We start from the raw sequence: 19,876 nt of genomic DNA, 5'->3' as shown, positions 1-19,876 counted from the left end.
TGCACCTGCAGAATGAGACAAGTGGCTGTGTGAGGGACCGCGGCGCTTTGTGCAAGGGGAGAACTGTGTTTCCATGAGCAGTGGTTTTGGCCATACCTGTCCTGAGTGCATTTTTGTAATGCCCACTTCAATGGTTCTGTTCTTCCTTATATGCACAGCTCTTTCCTGGTTGACAGTGATTAAATGGCAGAGCAGAGAGGCTGTTGCAGAGGCCTCTATAAATAGTGTGATTGAACTCTAGAATGACAGAGGCCTGCATAGCATAACACAGGGGTTTTCATATTTGACAGGCATATGTGAGCCAATTGCATGATTCTTCATTGGTATGCATCCTTGATTAAATTTGCTATTGGGGAGGTGAATTTAATGCCTTTGCAAATGGAGACCCAAGCAGGAGCAGAGTGCGGCTCTGAGGGTCTTGTCTGTTCAAATTGACTGCTGAGTCCTGGAATTGGAGCAATACAGTAACTGAAAAATTAATCAGTTAAAATGGAATATCATTTGGCTCTTTGGTGGTTTAATCCCAGCCAACAACTAAGCACCACGCAGCCGCTCACTCACTCCCCCCACCCAGTGGGATGGGGGAGAGAACTGAAAAAAAGTAAAACTCATGGGTTGAAATAAAGACAGTTTAATAGGACAGAAAGGAAGGAAAAAATAATAATGATAATAATAAAATTGCAATAATAATAATAAAAGAATTAGAATATACAAAACAAGTGATGCACAATGCAATTGCTCACCACTTGCCAGCTGATCCCCAGTTAGTTCCCGAGCAGCAATCTGCCCCTCCTGGCCAACTCCCCCCAGTTTATATACTAGGCATGACATCATATGATATGGAATATTTCTTTGGCCAGTTTGGGTCAGCTGTCCTGGCTGTGTCCCCTCCCAGCTTCTTGTGCCCCTCCAGCCTTCTTGCTGGCTGGACATGAGAAGCTGAAAAATCCTTGACTGAGTATAAACACTACTTAGCAACAACTAAAAACATCAGTGTGTTATCAACATTGTTCTCATACTAATTCCAAACTATAACATTATACCAGCTACTAGGAAGAAAATTAACTCTATCCCAGCCAAAACCAGGACAGGCTCCTAAACAAAATGTAAACAGCCTGATATTCTCAAATCTTCACTGACAAACAGACAATGAGGTTTTCCACTATTAGAAGACAATGTTGCATGCCACAGGGCTGAATGCATGGCAGAGAACATATCTGAGTGAACAAGGTCTTGTGCAGAAGGACTCATTTTTGTAATAAATCATGGATGCATATGCACCATCACTATTGTTGCTACAGAAAGAGTACCAGTACAGTCCCTGGGGATAGGTCTCATGGCTTCGAACCTCCGAAATACAAGCCTGCATTGTGAGGTGATGGTTATTCTTGAACTTCTCTAAGAAACCAGGTCATGATTCAACGGCGGCATGAGGATTTATATTAAGTCACTCTGTTAAACGCCAGTTTGGTTGTTGGTTTACAGACAAGTTGCATTTTCATATTGGGCCTGGCTAACTCCCAGCCAATTGGTCCTGCCAAGAGCCTTTCTGTGTGATGTTCAAAAGCTAATGCGAGGAAGAGCTGTGTGGAGCATCATGGTAAATTACCTGACTCGTCAAGGTCGCGTCCTACCCAGGTGTTATTTCCTGGGAAGACAAGCTCCGTGCAGGCTCTGGGGCTGTGGGCCAGCCTCCAGGAGCAGCACGGTACCCCAGCTGGCACAAAGGCAGGAGTGTGGCTCCCTGAGGCCAGTCTGCCACCCGGCTCGGTCTGCAGGATGTGCCGTGCTTCCCACCTGCGTGGTGCAGGTATCTGTGAGAGGCTGTAACAGGATCTGTCTGATGATTAACATGGGGAGAGAGGAGACAGTTGGTGCGGAATTGGATAATATTCGAAATCATGAGTGTTTGAGCAAGATCTACTAACAAAAACATGTTAGGGAAAAATCTTTCCTTGCTAGAAGACGGGGAGAAATTCCCACCTCCTGCTGTGGGGCTGGGTTTGTCCCTGGTGGGGGTGTGAAATGTCCCCTTGTCTTCCTGGCTCAGCTGTGCATGTGCACAGTATTTCTGTGGAGTGTGAATGTTGGCTAGTTGCAAAACCACACTGTTTTATTCCTAATCTTTTAATCTCCGTTTAAAGCTCTAACTCTTGAGGATAAAAGATTAAAAAGGTACTTCAGCTTCCTTTCTCTAGCCTTAGCAAAAAGCCCTTACAGTGTGATCTTGAAGGCAAAGAAAACGAGCCCCAAGCTTAATATAATTAAATATTTTAATGCTTTGGGTGAGCACTGTCCGCTCCTCAGTGCTAGCTGACCTCTGCTCGTCTCTTAGGTAACTAGTTCACTGCTGACTATGTTAGCAGCTTTTGAGGTCTAAAGTTGCTTTCTCGTTCTCTGCGAAAATACCTGTGGCGGCATCTGTCACTCTAGACAGTTGTGATTCCCTGGGAGGAAAAGGCTGAATGTAGGTCACTTGAGTTCAAAGGGAATGGATTAGTACATCAGCACGGGAGGCACATACACGGGTTGTGTCTGTGCAGACAGTGTAGGTGGGGGAGTGGGCACAGAGAAACACAATTTATGTGACTGATATGTTTAATGAAGACCTAGACCACCCTCATTTGAACGGTCTTATTGGCTTCATAGATGCTACCAGGTAATCATGAGGGCATCATCTGTCTTGATACAGAATGCTATATGTCAGTCTGTCATGATACAGGTGCTATAAAGAAAGGTTTCAGGTAATGCCTGAATGGCCACTGAGCATCTAACACTTAGAAGACAAATAACAAAACATTGTTCCTTTTTCTTCTTTGTTTTAGTAATTCAAAATCACTTGGAAACCAGGGGCATTCTTTACATATTTAAATGTCTACAAAGACCAGGATATTTTTCCAAAAGAAAAGATGCAGCTTCCTAGAATGCCTTTTGTTACTCTGAAGGACCTCAAAACACACTTTTACAAACTGTGTATGTATAACCTTTAGCAGAGCAGTATTCCTATATACAGTAAGTAACCTAGATGGCTTTTGCTAAGGAGGTTTGCTATGTGATACTAAACAGATGTCTGAATGCAGACAGCTTCATGTCCATGTGACCATCGCTTCTCTGTACAAAACTTTCATTCCCAGAGGCACTGTGTCCCCAGCTACCCATTGGGATCTCTTTCTGACAATGTTGCTGTTTTGGTGTGAATGCCAGCATGAACCGCCTAGTCCTTTAGGTATTCAAATAGTGTACTGTCATATCTGTCTTCTCCCTGACACCAGATGTTGTCATGCATATTTACAGATAGAGAGGTGTGCTTGGAAAACAAGTGCTATTTCAGGGAAAAACAACCCCACAGACCTCATGCTCCTCTCTCATGCTGGTACTCTAATTTTGAAGACCATCCCGTCACTACTTTTCACGGTTTTCTCCACGTTGTTTTCCTCCTGGAGAGAAATATAAAAGCATAAAAGTCTCTATCAGCAAAAATGGCAGTGTTCACGTCACAACAAATTTGCCAAAAAGGGAACAAATGGCTTTACTCCAGGGTATGAGATGAAGATCGAAAGAACATAGAAGCCAGATGTATGTGTGTCTGGACATGTGGGTGTTTATACAAAATCAATGTATGTGAATGTCATAAATATATTAAAAACAAAAATTGTAATATAATTTTTCAGTTTTGCATAATGGACATCTGTGTGCTTCCCTCAAACTGAGGGAAGAAATAGGCCTTAGCAACTGCTTCACGTTGTCTGGGGTCTGGATTTTTACCGTTCTGAGCAGCCTCATTTCCTCAGAGCTGTTTGGAAGAGAGTGCCCTCGGGCATCTATCTTTGGAGCCCTTTTGGCTTCCACTGCTTTGCTTTATTCAACACTCCTAAAAACAAAAGACTAGAAGGATGCCCCAGGGCATCGTGTCCCCTCCCTCCAGTTATGGGCAATGTCTTCCTGCCTCTGGGCAGCTGGGCCAGAAAACGTTATAGGATCCTGCCCTTGCTAACTCCTCAAGGTCTATTCAGGATTACATAGCTGGGTCAAAGATGGACATACTTTACAGAAGTCATCTCCTGCTATATGTTATATTTATATATGCTATATCTGTCTTGGCCAGCGGTAGAGCATGATAACCGATAGTATTGTGCACCTGTCATGTGAGGTTCTATAATAAATTCCAGCTTCTCAAGGTTGTCATTCTACAATGAATATACATCAGGACTGTATTCAGAGAGGAATCCAAGTTGGCATGATTTATGCATGGATTGCTAATCTACATGGGGGCGGAGAGGGGTTAGTTCGTGCTGAAGCCAGTCACTGCATGTGGAAGTGAATTGTTTGCATGCAGTGTGATGCTGAGCTCATATAACCAGCATGGCAGCGAGTACCCCACACTCTTTAGGGCTGCTGTCTGCAAAATGAATGAGAGTGATGTGTGCTGTAGTGCTGGCGCCTGTGCACTGTGTGTTACTTTTGGCTGTCCTCCAGTTGTCAACCCATGCTGCTTTGCATACCTTTGGGACCTGGGCTAAGTGATCCAGATGTGCTTCCTGGAAGCATCTCTTCCCTCCTGTAGACAAGGACGTGCAGGATCAGGATGAAACATCACAAGAAGGATGCTTCTCCACAGAGTCACTAAAGAGATGGCTAAGTAGGATCATTAGGCAAAGGCCACATGGCTGCCTCAGAAGCAAGATTGTGAGTTCTTAGACATGAAAGCAAGGAGTTGGGACTGTGGTAGGACAGACACTACCTTTCCATATGCTGAGAAGTTGGATGAGGGTAGTGGCGTGTGAAGCTATCAGAGAACCACCGCTCGTGATAGACAGAGGTAGTAACTTCATTGCTCTCAGGGCTTTTTTGCTGCTCCCCCTGCCAACTTCCCCCACACTGTTTTCCTCTCTTGTGTTGCCTACTTTCTTCCCCAAAACTGCCCAAAAGACCACCTTGTCAAACTATGGCAAGTCTGCTTGAAAGTTAGTGGCCAAGCCTTGTCTATCAACACGCTGTTTTGACCTGTAAGTCAGCAGCATCCTGTTTCTAAACTCTTCACACTAACAACCCATGTCTGCTTGTGACAGACATCATAGGAGAGTGTGATGTTCACCTCATCCAGGCTGTAGGATATAACATGGAAAACACTGTGCCGTCTTCTACGTCTCTTGGAGGAGGCTCTGAAAGTAGCATCCAAAAACTGATGGGTGTGGGGAGAACATTGCTGTGGAAACCAAACACAGAATAATTGCTTCTCCTTTCTTGCCTTATACAGGATTTCCACCTTTTCAGGCCAGATGCTTGAGGACACTTTCCTTGTCAACAGCTCAATGTCTGGCAAAACTATGAGGGAAGAAAAGAAGAACAAAATAGAAAATGTTTGGTGGAATACCATGACTTCCTAGCCATGAGGCAGGGACAGAGAGAAAGGGTTTCTCAGGGCTAAAACAGAAGAGAGCAGAGATGCAGTCTTGCAGAGCTGGCAGAGAATTGCCTCTGCATGCATAGATGGCAATAAATGCCAGGAGACAGTGGAAAAGAACATGGAGAAGAACATGGAGGTGGAGAGGCACCTTGGGCAAGCAACTGTGCTGGAGAGCAAGCCCCAGCAGACTTTCCCTGCTTCTCACTCCCACCATCCCTTGGCAGCTACAGCTCTGTCACAGGGCCTGGAGAAACCCTGTGAGCTGGCAACCATGGCCTCTTCTCAGAGGGCATTGAACATAGCCTCTGCTGGGCGCCCACCACTGGTCTCTCCAGCTCAATTTGGAACTGGCAGCAGGCCTCAAGATTGTCCAGTGTTGATGGCAGTAGGAAATCTCTTGCAACCAATTAGCTGCTGTGGGAGCTGATCAATTCAAGTAGCTTTACTGCTTCCATTGTGTTACTCCAGTTTGTGCAAGCTACAAACAAAACATTCAAATCGGTCTCTGAGCTCCTCTGTCAGCACTTGCACTTCTTGAAGAACAGAGATGGTTCTATTTAACTGTGGTAATTTTTATTAACATTTCATAACAGAAGTTCCGTAAGAGCACAGTTCCTAAACCACATTTAAAATGCTTTACACAGTTAAACAAAGCATGAATAAAATAGGCCCTGTGCTGTCAGGCACAGACTTTTCTCTTAAAGTATTTTGAGCAATTTTTCAGAGAAGTATACAAACTATTTCATGAGACATAACAAGAGCCATGTGTGCACTGGGATTCCTAAACCCAACTGGAAACGCAACACACCCTCTAAAATGAATGCTCTTGGCAACAGGCATTCCAGAGACGCTATCTTGTAGGTTCAGATCATCAAGAGTAGGTTGCTCCCTGGGAATTTCTTGGGAGTTGCTGCAGCTCTCAGTCCTGCCCTGTCTGTTGTCTGTGCCATTCGTAGCCCATCCATGTGCCAGCATATGGGTTACAGAGCTGAGCAGCACCTGTCTCTGTAGCATCCCCAAGCACTGCTGTGCTCCCCAGCATCTGATTGCTGGTGGTGGTGCTGTGCTGTCCTGTCCTCTCTGGGACTTGTCTTCAGGTCACTGGGACAGCATATGAAGCAAGTGGAGTGAGCCCACGGAGAAAAATTTCACACCGTGCGGGCCCCAGCAGCTCCACTGTGGTTTACAGAGGTGACTTGGCCCTGACCTTTGCTCTGAGGCAAGAGGATTTGCTCAGCCAGCAAGGTGGTATCTCAATCCAGTGGGTTGAAGCTGGCATTAAACCAGTTCAGAGGGGAAACCTCTGCTGAGCGGGGTTGGAGCTGCAGGGCTGGTGGGAGGGAGGTGCTGGCAGGCTTGAGGGTCATGGCAGTGGCAGTATGTGAGGCTGCAGCAGCAGGATACATCGAAGGGGGGCCTCGAGAGGGAGGAAGGTTTGGTGAGGTTGTTGCTCCCTGGCTTGCTTTGTGCCCATATTCATCAATTAGACCTTCCTGGTCAGTTAGTTCTTCCAGGGAAAGACACTTACTGGGGATGTCTTGTGATTGACGCTTTTTCTGTCCTGGGATTTGACAGAGCTGACACAATCATGAAGATGAGCTTAAAACAGAAGAGAAGCATGGCAGCCCCTTGCTCCATTTGTTGTACTAGCGCTAAACACTTGTAAGAAAGACATGCAAGAGCTGTAAAGTATATGTCCTGTCATATAAAACTGCTGTTGGACTAATTTCACAGTAACTATAAAATGATTAATTGCACTTACCTTTGAGAGTTTTGCATTCCTTACTCTAGTTAAGTAATGATTCCTCATGACCCCTGGAGTATGGTTATCCTTTTTGAATTTGGCCAAGCCTGCTGTTACAAAAAAGTATCTTGGGACCCTGAAGTCCCCAGCTGCTCTGGTTTTAGTGGCTGTTTGCATGATGTTGGAGCTGGCATGCCTGTGTCTGGTGGCAGACAGTGACAATGCACAGAGGTGAGTGGCACTGTCTGTATTATAGTCTTGCTATTTCACAAGTGATCAGGCCTAGAGGAATATCACTGTGCTAGTCAAGAAATGAGGCTCTCAAGTTTTCATAGATGTGCATGGCATTGATTCCTTTCCCTTAATCCCTTGCTTACAAAGTTAATTTCACTACTAAAATTGTTTCTGGTCTCTTGAACCATGTCAAAACACAAATAAGAATGTGCTTTCAACAGCAGAAGAGCATCTCCGTCCATTCCGTCACTGAAAGGGAAAAGCATATGTGAAAATAAGAAATGGTGAAATGAGATTAGAAGGTTTACAATATTTCCTGACATTTTGGTATGTGTTGGAAGTCTCAGCAATGTTTGGGACAAACCTTAATTTATGCAAACTACTTTGCCAATCTCTAGTCTAGACACTCACATTTCCAGTGCCTATTCATCTTTATTTCTGCTTTCATGTAGTAAATTTTTTTGGTCTATCACAGAGCATCAGTCAGAAGGAACTGGGCTCTTCTGCTCCCATGACTCCCACTTGTAGTTCCAGCCTCAAGCATGGGGATACAGGGTGTGTAGCTACATAAAGAACTTACAGGTATGAACTGTCCTGTTGATGTGGTAAAAGTCTTGACTCTGCACTCAGCTGTACATACTGTGCCTTTAATATACCCAGAGCTCATATGTGCTTCTATTGACTTCTCCCTGAAGTGAGAGGTGTTAATGTGAAGGGAGAGGAAAGAGGGGGTGGACGTCAGTCCCCCCTCCTCAGGGGGTTTGGCAGGGGACTGACTACTTATTTCATAGAGAACCTGTGCTGCTCCTGTCAAGTATGTTTTGAATTAACAGTGATAAATGTCCTGTAGTCAAACATCCATATTCTAGGAAAAGAATCTGATAAAGCAAGTCAGTCCTTAAAGATAAGCTTTTTATTTGCTTTGCCAGGCTTGTTCATAGCTGTCTGGGCTCCACTCAGGATGGTGTTTGCTCTCCTCTCTTAATCTGACTTTGCTGTTATGTGGTTTGTAATGAGTTGTAATATCTAGGGCTTTTCTGAGGAGCTGCTACCTTGCTGTTTCTGCCATGTTTTGTATTAGCACAGACCTGATGAACTGTAGAGGTCTGTGGTGCCCTTATTGAATTGCATTTATTGTTTTCAGACTTTTTTTTTTCCATGTGTTGAGATAATTTAGAATTCTAATCCTGTTCCCCAGTGTGTCTGACATTTTTGCTGGACTTCCTATGGATCTGACAAACATACTCTGTCTCAATATCCAATGTACTTATGAAAATACTGAATAGCAGTGGATCCAGAACAAACCCCTAAGACCTGCTTTCACCATAGCCCCTTTGCCCTGACAGTGAACAGCTAGTAATTCTGCTGACAGTGGCTTTCCAACCAGTTTCACCCATTCCGCAGTACTTTCATCTAGACTATTATTTCTCTAGCTTGCTAATGACAACGTCTTACCAGCCCCTATCAAAAACCTTACCAAAGTCATGATGTATCTATCTCCTGCTTCTCCACACCCTTAAGACTGATTACTCCACCACAGGAGAAAATTAGATTGGTCTGACATGATGCAGTCTTGACAAAACTCAATTGGCTCCTATTTATTACCTTGTTATCTTCTTGGTGCTCACAGATCAGATGTTTGATGACTTGTTGATTACCTGTTGATTACCTGTCTTTCTGGAAGCTGAAGCTAGGCCCTCTCAGCTATCATCCCCTGAATCCTCCCTTTTCCCTATTTGAAGAGAGCACAAAGAGATACTGGCTGAGATAAAAATGAGAAATGTTCTTAACTGACAATTAATTCCCCGTGGTCTTTTACCACTTTTTAAATTTGATGTATAACTAATGTGAGAACCATAGTATCTAGAGGAATTACCCCTAAGAGTTCAAGTTTAAATGTGTCATGGCCCTGAGGGCACTAATGGGCCTTCCTGTTCCTGCCCACTCCCCGGGGCTCCCCCAACCCTGCCCATGGCCCAGGACCCCATGTCAGCCCCCCGGGGCTCCCTGCACCCTGCCTATGACCCAGGACCCCAGGGGCTCTCAGCCCATGCCCCAGCAACGCCGCAGCAGGACCTGTCTCCAGCTCCCCACAGCCCTGCCCTGCCTGGCCATGGGCCCTGCCAAGGTGGGCCCACATCCCGTCCTGTCCCCAGAGAGGTGCCCGATGTCCAGGGCTGGGGCTGCCCCGGTGCCCCCCGGCTGCCCCCCTCCTGGCTGGGGCATGGGATGGTCCCTGGCTGCCAGGCCCTGCCCTGAGCCCCACCATGGGGAGCCCCTGGCCCTCATGGTGCCCTGACAAAATGGCTTTCGAAGACTTGTTGCCACTTCCAGGATTTTGCAAGACGTTCCTGGCAATATAAACCAAAACCAGCTGTTGCTTTTCCAGGGCTTGTGGAGACAGAGATAAGTAGCAAAGGACAAACGAGTGACTGCAAAATATTTAAAGGCGTGTGATAAGCTGGGCTTTTGCTACACATCAGTGTTGTTTTCTAGGGCAAGAGGAAAAAGAGAAATGGAAGCCAAGTTTGACAACACTCCTAGTATGAATTAAAGGAGGAAAACGTTTCAATTTTTAGAGGTAGGAAAGTAATTATTTTCCTCGTCGTACTGAAAATATAATTTCAAGGGAGAGTCTAGGCAGCAGGCTGTGAAACCAGCCATACAGATAACTGCACCGTTGCTCTAACCCAGCGACATGCCCAGCTGGTGCTGCGGCGGCGGGCACTGCGAGGGGTGGCAGGGGGACGACAGTGTCCCTCGCAGAGGGGTGGCAGTGCAGGGCACTCGCTGCCTGGAGGGGTGGAATGCAGGCAGACTTACCTGCCAAAGTGTGCCTATGCGAGTCCTGCGCTAGGGTAAATCCATATGCAGCAGCTTGGTTGTGCAGTGGTTGAATAAGTTTCTTGGTGTTGAAAATAGTGGCGCTTTTTTGTTTCCTATGAAAAGATGTTTCCCTCGTTCTTGTATGGTAAGAAAGGGAAATCTGAGCATCAGGCTGACCTTGGCTGTATTAGGCATAATTTTATGGGCCACCTTCGGGTTTTTTCTCACTTCGTTCATCTTCTCTCCAAATGGAATAGTCCTAACCTTTAATTTCTCTTCATCCTCCAGTAGCTTCCTTCTTGCTCTCTGGCCATGGCTGCTGAGCTGTCACTGATTTCGTATAACAGTGTTCACAATGGTTTCAGTTTTCTCTGTCCCATATGCAATGCACTCGATTTGCTGTATTTCCCATCTCAGCAGACCGAGTGCACTGGAGCGAGTGGTCACGGTTGGTTTGAAATCCATCAGTGTGCATGAGTAGTTCAATTTGTTTCTTCTAATGTTCATTATCGTGCACTTGTCTATGCTGAATTGCATTTGCCATCATTTTACCCAACTGTCTGGTTCTCCTAGGGCTGCCTGCACTGCAGGGTAGCCCTACTCGGAGAAAGGTGCAGAGATGTTTGTTCTTCTAAGCGCTCTCCTGCTTAAGGAATTTGCCATGGTGCTGGGTCTCGAGTTGTTTCCCAACCTACTAAGACGGCTCAACCAAAATGCTGTGTGATACTGGGGACCAGTCCCTGGTCTCTTGCCTGCTAAAACTCCTAAAGGAGCCTTATAGCAGAGGGACAAACGTGATCAAGCCTAGTATTAGAGGGTACCCAAACTATTTTGCACAGAAGGATCTCAAGATCTGGGGATTGTCCAGCGTTTTGGATGAGATGTGGATGTGCCAGAATCTGCCTTTTCCAGCAGCTTTAGGGAGCTCCAGCACTCCTTTGTACAAGGCTGGGAGCATTTTATGGCTTCTTCATGATTTGGTCTATCGATCAGCTACGACAGACAATTTGTTAAACTACTTTTATTGTATAAACAATCCTGACTGATTGCTTTATAAGCTGATATTTTACAGTTTCTAGGTTGTTTCCAGCCAAAATCTTGTATCTGAGAGTTCAGCATGGGCCGGAACTGTGCCTGTCCTCCCTCCTGGTGGCCCTAGTGAATGGTCTTCAGGTGCTGGCATTGCACTGACTCTGTGGCCTAGGAAAGCTAGAGGAAAATTAGGAGAGGAGAGGGATGGCTGAGGTGTTTTAGCTCTTGCGTGGGACTGAGGACAGTCACATGCAGCTTCCAACTTTATCACGGACTTCTGTGAGACTAGGCAAAGCTGGGCAAGGCACAGCAGGGAACCTGTTAAATCAGCTGCCTCTGTATTTGTATGTGATAGTGATTGCTGAAAGGCTGAAACTGTTTTTCCTCAAAATACTGTGTTTCAGCCACATTGGCTGGAGGCTGCTCTCAAACCCGCGTTGCCTGGAAGGGTTTCCAAATGCCTGCAGTCTCACACCTTCTGCGTAACAAGTGCTAAAGGGAATTTGGCTCTGCCTGTGCTATCAGGAACAGCAGCTTTCATCCCAAGCTCAGTCAGTAAGGATAGCGAGGCCTGCAATTTTCCTCAGAGAAAGGAATTATAACACCATATCTGTGAGGGTTTCCTGCTTTCCTTTCCAAGCTCTTGCCTGCCCTGCCTTCCCCCATACCTGAGCCACTTCCAGATGTGTGGCAAACAGCTTGCCTTAGTGTACGCATGTCTGAACTTATTACCTGTGTCTAAACGTGAGTTGGCTGCTCTCCCTGATGCTCTGGTGCTTGTCTCTGCTCTAGATGACAAGGGCTCCCCAAGGAGAGAAGAACAGCCGGAGGGGTTTTGATGAAAAGGCTTACTTGTCCTCAAAGCTGCTGAAGGCCGGAGAAGATCCCTACCGCCAGCATGCTTTTAATCAGCTAGAGAGCGACAAACTCAGCAGCGATCGGCCCATTCGGGACACCAGGCACTACAGGTACTGTGCAGCCCTTGCTCCAAGCCATGGCTGGTGCTTGGTGTGAGGAGTCCACTGCCCTCCTGCGTTGGTCTGCAATGTTGTCAAAGGATGGTTTGGGTTTTTCTTCGCCAGCGTCAGTCTGTTACTTCATTGTATTTCATGGTGAATCTGGAAAGGTCTCAAATGTGCAGAGACCCTTGACTAATTCGGCCCCAGCTTGTTGCTTTTCTAGCATCTCTTCTTCCAAGTCCAAGCATCACCTTGTTTCAGCACAGTCCCTCCATTACAGCTCAAATTGCTCATCTGACAGTTCTTTTTTGCACAACTACCCTCACACTCATGGCTTCCCTCAGCGACCCTCTGTCCTGGCTGCAAGGTACACCATTGTTGCAGCCTGGCTTTACTCTGGTGTTCCTCACCTGCTGTGCCCTGGCTGGCTGAAGCTGGTTTGGTGCCTTCTTTCCAGCCTGAGCATTAAGGTTTGGATGAAGGCTGTTGGGGTGGGGATGAAACTAACGTGCGAATACAGTGAATATTTCATGACTTGCAAAGTGCTCATCGTTCTGTCCTTGTTTCACTGGGGGTGAATTTATTCTGCTGACTAAACTCATCCTTAAATTGCTGATAGTGCTCAGGTAACTATTTTGTAGTTTCTGCAGTACAAAAAGATAATGTTGTGCCTTGGAAACGGTAGGTTTGATAGTGATAGGATAGTGTAAACCAGCCTACTTCAATGGATAAAAACCAGAAGCAAACTAACCATGCTGAAATGCTTGTCTATCAGGGCTGGAACCTAGACCCTACCTAGGGTTGCAAAGCAACACTTCACAGCTGCTGGGAACGGGAAACCAGGCATCTAGCTTGACTGAAACTGTGAAAGGGATGTCAGGAGACATGGATCTTTGTGAGCCTGCCAGCACTGACAGCCATCAGGGTGCTTTGTGAATGCAAGCAGTCCGGACCTTGGTTGTGAGATCAAAGTCTTGTGCTCCTGTTCCCCAGCACAGTACTTGGGATTGGCTTCCTACTGACTCGGAGGCAGCCATGCCATGTCCTGCATTACTGACAAGTCTCCCTGCCATGCAGAATTGCTGTTTTCTGTTAAGCTGCTGTCATATTCTGGCCTAAAACCAGCTCACTTCAAAGGTGAATTATTGTTTATTTTGATCTGTGGTAGCATGGAGAGCATGCTTTTTGTGAAAAGCCTCATCTATGCACTTCAGTCTGAAGAACAACATATATGTGATTCCCTGGAAATGTATAGCCATTTCAGCCCCAGCTTTGAAAGGATTCCCTTCAGCAATGGGGATTCCAAAGTAGTGTATAATCAGAGCAGATAAACCTGTTTCCATGTTCCTCCCCTTTGCAGGGGTGGCAGTTTGGGAATGAGGGAGCTGTGTTTGAGTGCCTTATCTTGTAACAATATTGGAATGGTTGCTGGGATGGCAGCTTAGGATGAGGACTTATTTCAGCTGATACAAGTTAGCTTGCGGTTTGAGGAAAGCTCATCCTTCTGTCACAAAAGGGCCTGGCTCCCTATTTAAGGAATGGGAGGTCAATACGTCACTAACGTCACTTTTTCTTCAGGCACCCAAGCAGAGCTTGGACATACTTGACTCCACATCCTACAGGCTCCTTCTGACCTAGCATGTAGCTGTTTTTTTGATCCAAACCAAAGAGACAACTTTCAAGCACAAACTTTGTCCTTGTCCTCTGTGATGCTGTAATAATGCTGAGATCTTGGGAAGACTTCCCCAAATAACACATACACCAACCTCTTCTGCTTTTCCACTTCCAGATGCCTTAATACATTTTATATGCTTTACATCATGGAGTTATTTTGAAACAATAATAAATGCGGTATGTCTCCTGTGTGGTCTCAGGTTTTCCACTTTAGTCTTTATCAAGGTTTCTTTATATGTTTGAAAATTGCTGTAAGAAGCTGCTGTCCCCTTAATAAAATATTGCAATGAAAAAGTCATAAACCAGTAGGATTGAATGTGATGATAAAACCAGTAACAATTTAGTAATAGCCATAAAAGAATAGTAAGCGTGGAAGTACCAGTAGTGGCTGTAAGAACTGAATTGTATTCCTTCCCGGGATGGATTCAGTCTATGCATGGCCTTCAGTTGTTAAAAACACTAGGCCACAGTTTCAGGTGTGGGCTTTTCATCGGGCAGGGAATTAGTGCAGACTGACTGCTGTTTGACACTGGCTGGAAGTTAAGGCGGCAGACAGTCTGGAGGAGCAGATCAGCCCAAATCTGCCATTCCTAGTATCTGCCAGAACTGGATCCAGGATTCACATCTGTGAGTTGTTCTCCTCCAAGAATCCTTGTTCTCCACAGGGTTCTCCACAGGGTGCTCCAGGTTCTCCAGCAGAGCAGCCCTGGTGCAAGCTGATCCTGAGTTAATCCTTGTTCTGAGTATGAGAATGAACGTATGTACCTAACATTACAAAGTCAGATGAGAAGATGGGAGGAATTGCTTTCCATTGCCAGCTGAGGTACTAGTGTTGAACCTCAGCAACTCCCTGATGCAGATCACAGCACTAGCTAGTGTTTTCCTTTCTGTAAAGCCCAGTGTCCAAAGAATTTGAAGTGCTTTGTACAGCGATGCCTGACTGTACCAGCTCCATGCATCCTTAGCTTGTGCATGTCCTATGCATGAATAAACAAGATTTTACATGAATGACAGGCGAATCCAGGGACTAGAGTCCACGATGTTGAAACTTTGTTCCCCATAAAACCCACGTGCCCTCCCCAGCATGCAGCATCATGAATTTAGGTATCACAGCCTCAAAACTTTGCCTTTCAACAGGTACAGTTCTTTTTAAGCTCTGCCAATCTTCATGCAGCGGCTGCTGAGGCCTCCCTTGCTGCAGCTCAACTGTGCTGTTTCTGATTATTCTCTTCGCCTTTAGAAATTCTAGGTACATTGCTGCAGTGGCTGCTGCTGGGTGATGTTTGGCTTACACTTTTGCTCTCCTGTGTTGCAGGTGCACTTCTGTACGCTATGACACAGACTTGCCAGCTACCAGCCTCATCATCACCTTCCACAATGAAGCACGCTCTACCTTGCTCCGCACGGTGAAGAGGTGAGTTCAGCAAGGGGTGCTGGGCCCAAACGATGGTGCCTGGAAGGGCACTGGTGGAGAGTTAGGCATTTTCCAGCAGTTAGACAAGCAGGGTGGCTACAGTCCCCCAAGTGCTTGTAATCTACCCTTGAGCTGGCCCACTAGAACAGGTCAGGGGCTTGGATTGGCAGCGTGGGCGTGTCTTCAAATACAGAGCATATCTGCAATTAGCCACTATATAGCCCCTGAGAGGGGAATCATTAGCAGCAGGAAAGGGGCTGCTGAGCCTGCATCTGCAGGTGGGAACAGTCTGTATGAGCTTGGTTTGGAAGAGTGAGGGGGCACCAAAGGGGACACTGTGTTGCTAGATGCAACTGAGGGATGGGGCTTGGGAGGGACTGTGTTCCATAAACGGGAATAAGCAACCAGCTCCCTGCTAGGGCACGTGTTACAGGAGCTGGGACTGGCTCAGTGAGGGCAGGGGGCACAGCTCGCAAGTCTTTCAAGCAGAAGGTGATGAACTCGAAGTCTTGTGGAGATCGAGTCCTTGTGGTTTGAGCAGGTGCTCAGAGTCAGTTGCTGGTAAACAGTTGCTGAACCTGATGGCCCACCAGATCCTCCCTGGGGCTTTGTGCACAGACCCTGCTGGACCTGCAGGACACTTGCTATCTTATCTTGCACTAGTGTCTCCTCATATCTGAGTATCAGCAGTGGCCAAATCTAACCAAGTAAATAGGTGGCATAGGGCCTCTCAACATCACCAAGTAGACCGAAGCATGCAGTTATCTGTACCACAAAGCAATGTTCCAGCTGCTCCTTCACTCTGCCTTCCATCACACCTGCAGAACCCATGGAGGCTCTTTTCCTTTTAGTTTTCACACAAAAAATGCCCCCTGACCTCTCTGACTTATCAAGTCATTTCTCAAAGGGTCTCTGAAGCCTGCAAACAGGTCCAGGAACAGCCTGTGGAGGCTGAAGGAAGAGTGAATTGTCTGAGTGGAAGGTTGAGCTGATGGTATCACTAACAGGAATGCATTATTCATCATCACCACTTCTTCCCCTGACAGATCCTGTGGGCTTAGAGAAATGTACTTTGTGAATAAATAACAGGCTTTTTAAAGTTGGCCTCATGGCTAGAAGGCTGGGTTTCTGTCTGCCAGGTTTGGTGCTACTGTGTTTCCAGAGACCTGTATATATTGCATTAACACATTTTGCCTTTTTACTTCTATCATTTCCTTTTCATTTGAACCATAAAATGAGTTCTACAGAGCCACTGTTCAGAAAATGAGCAGATTTGTTTGGAACCACAGTGCTGCTAGCACAACGGGAGGAGATTTCTGCCGATTACGTCATAGGTCAGACAATAAATGGTTAGGTGATCAGAAACCGTGCTAGTAGGATCCTTAAGAAAATCTCAAGGCAGCCAGTCAAATAGCCAGATGCCCTGATAGTTAAAATGAAGAGAAGATGACATTCAGAGCAGCAGTAACGCATGGAGAGAGAAATTGATATCCAGATCCTATGGAGGTGATGTCTACTAATGAGCAGATGAGTGTTGCCGATGCATTAACAGGCCAGGCTTGCTCAAAACAAGGTCAACTAGAGTAGGTTGCTCAGGGCTGTGCCTGGTCAGTTTTTAGTATCTCCAAGGATGGAGACTCTGCAACCTCTCTGAGCATTCTCTTCTCAAGGCTAAACAACCCCAGCTCTTTCAACCTCACCTCATACATCTGATGCTCCAGTCCCTTAATTATCTTAGTGCTCCTTCGCTGGACCTGCTTCAGCATGTCCCACTTTTTCTTGTCCTGGGAAGCCCAGAACTGGACACAGCACTCAAGATGTGCTATTACCAGTTTTTCAGATGTGGTCTCCTGCAACCCAGAGCCCCCAACAAAGACCTTGAAAAATGGATGACCCATCTGTTCAAATTGGTCCCCGGATTCCTGCTGCCACTGGAGGAGTGCTGTTGTGAGAAACTGGCTGCACTCTGCTGTGAATGGTAGGGTGGGTGGCATTTCCTCCCAGACCTCTGGATACAGCTGGAGTCTTCATTGCCAGATGGTTTACAGCCAGTGCATACGATTGATTTACTCCTTGCTTACATCAAATGTCAGAAGTGTCCATGTTTTATCCCTGTCTGCTGAGGGATCCTGAAGGCTGAATTCTTCTTGGGCTCTACAGTATTTGCAGTGTCACACAACCAAGCATTGGCTAGCAGCCTTGTCTTTGAGGCCCAGGATGTTTGACAACCATACACAGAGGTGAAGGCTTAGGTCATGGCTGCACTGTTAGAAGACGCATACAACTAAGTCCCACTTGCAGGTTGACACTGATATTATAGAGGGAGTTGAAGATTTCAGGGTGCTCTTCAAGGCCTCTTCTGTAACCTGAGAGTCCTGTCTTTCAGCAAAACACATCTGAATGTGCCAGGCTGAGTTACTGCTGTGAGTGTAATTGTCACTCAATTCGCATACACATCAGTGCACCAAATACTGTGTAATTACTTTGCAGCACTTTGGGATAAGTCAAGTACCAAAGGGACAGGACTGTTCTGTTCTATTTGGTTTATGACCTGGCTGTGAGTCTGCAGAGGACCACAGTGATATTAGGCAACAGGAGACATAAAATTGCACTGCCTGCTTACCTGCTGACTAGTCAGGCTTGTAGCCTGTCATTATTTCTATATCCATAAGAGCTTTCTTAAGCCATGTAGAGCACGATTATTTAGATAATTAGAATTAACCATTTGAGATGCACCTGGTGAAAGTTAAATATGATTCCACTGTTATTATGGGCCTTTTACCAAGTTTAGTTATCATAATTATGCTATGGGGATACTATAAGAGAAGTGGGGGTGGAAGAGGACAACTGATGGAAATGAGCAGCACTAAGAGCAAAATTTTCCATGGCTGGAAACTTTTTTAGAGGCCCAATCTTTAGAGGTGAGCAGAATATGTACTACCAGTTGAAGTTTTCATACCTGAGATCTTTGCAAGCCTGGCTGTTGAGTGCCTGAATTTGGGCACTCAAAAATCAGCTGTAAAACTTTGGGAAATTCTAGGAAGAAATATATGAAAAGAGTACTGGGATTGAACTGATCTTAAATTAAAACTAGAGGGAGCCTAGATGCACTCCTCTGAGCCAGATACCATCTTACTGTGTTATTCTGACAGCTCTGCAAGGTAACTCAGCTAAGTGGCAATGCTGGTACCAAAAGGTCTTGGGAACTGACCCAGGGATGAGACTCCTGCATTACAGTTTATTTCGGGGTGTTCTAAACATGGCAGCTGTAGGGGCCAGATCCTGATCTGCAGACCCTTCTTGCTAACTCCACCTGTGTGTGTGCACACGTGGACTCGCACAAGCACCTCTGGCAGCTCAGCAGTTGCCACGCTCTCCCTGCTGCCCCTGGGATCTCTGCTGCTGGATGGAAGCAACGGGAGTGATATGCTGTTGTTGCCACTTGAGGATGGGAGAAATGTTTGTGTATGAGGGAGAGGGGGAAATAGAGGAATGACTGTGGGGAGGAATAACTTCTTCCCTCCAGCACCCTGTTGCTTGTTCCTCCTGGTTCCCAGACACAGCATGGGCTGCATGCCTGCCTGCTGCTGTGGGCTCCAGCCATTTTCCTCCTCTGCCCTATGTAAAGGCAACAGGCAGCTGGACCTGCTGCCCAGCCTGCAAGCTGCCGGAGGGACCAGGCCAGCGCACCAATAGGCCATGCTGCCCCAAATCCTACTGGTCCCATGCAGGGAGTCCTTCAGACAAATTTTGTTCATTTGTTTTCAGTGTAGAGGGAGACAACTGGTTAAAAATATCCAGCAAGAGACTAAGAAGGGGGGAGTAGGGGAAAAAAAATGGGAAATGGGCTATCCATCAGAACCTGTGAACATGCCAGTTCAAATGGCTCCTTGCTGGCATCCTCGGTCCTGCAGGAGATGCGTGTCAGTCAAGAGCTGCTTGCTTGCGTGATATCTCTTCCTCGGCAGGACATAGCTGTCACTCTCAAACCAGTTACTTGCTTGGCATCCTGTTCTCCTTCAGAAATAACTGTCACTCAAAAGGCATTTTGCGTGATTGATGTCTGTGCCTGATGATTAGTCATTAAGCAATACCATCACTTCTGCTGCGGTGACCATTCTTGCAGAAGGGAAAATCAACTGCTTTGTTGTCTGTTCTCTTTCTCTTTATTTCTGATTTCAGTCATTATTGCAGGGACTGTTTGGTTTTGGTGCAAATGTAAAGGTGAATAGTCAGGCTTTAAGTCAATGGACTTGAACAGCTGTCAGTGGTTTGGTGCCTATGCAGAGAGCCTGTATTAAAAGAGCCATCTGATTAAAAGGATGCTGTTGTAATGCTAGAACATTTGGTATAGCAACTCATTACAATGACAATTTAAATAACGGCAAAAGAGGAGATTATTTTAGAGCAAAGAAAAAAAAGACGCTCCTCTGCTAACATCTGGAATAAACGAGATTATCTGTGAGTTGATGAGGGATGGACATATCAGCAGAGGAGAGAAACTCATTGGCAATGCTGATGTGGTGTCATGCGACAAAGTAAGGACACTGATATGGAAAGAAGAAGGAAGCTGTGAGAAAAGACAA

At 46.1% G+C, this 19,876-nt stretch overlaps 1 protein-coding gene across 1 annotated transcript in view; it reads left to right on the top strand.

Annotated features, from left to right (window-relative positions):
* Positions 1-19,876, top strand: part of GALNT16 (polypeptide N-acetylgalactosaminyltransferase 16) — a 79,067-nt gene that overhangs the window by 26,969 nt on the left and 32,222 nt on the right. The window contains exons 3-4 of the mRNA XM_050897107.1: positions 12,074-12,211; positions 15,192-15,290. Of these exons, the coding sequence (XP_050753064.1) occupies positions 12,074-12,211; positions 15,192-15,290 (237 nt within the window). The remainder of the gene's footprint in view (positions 1-12,073; positions 12,212-15,191; positions 15,291-19,876) is intronic.

This window comes from Gymnogyps californianus, chromosome 5 (genome assembly GCF_018139145.2).
Source record: "Gymnogyps californianus isolate 813 chromosome 5, ASM1813914v2, whole genome shotgun sequence".
In the NCBI taxonomy this organism is placed as follows: domain Eukaryota; kingdom Metazoa; phylum Chordata; class Aves; order Accipitriformes; family Cathartidae; genus Gymnogyps; species Gymnogyps californianus.
The sequence above is the reverse complement of the archived record's forward strand: the minus strand, read 5'-3'. Positions and strand labels throughout refer to the sequence as shown.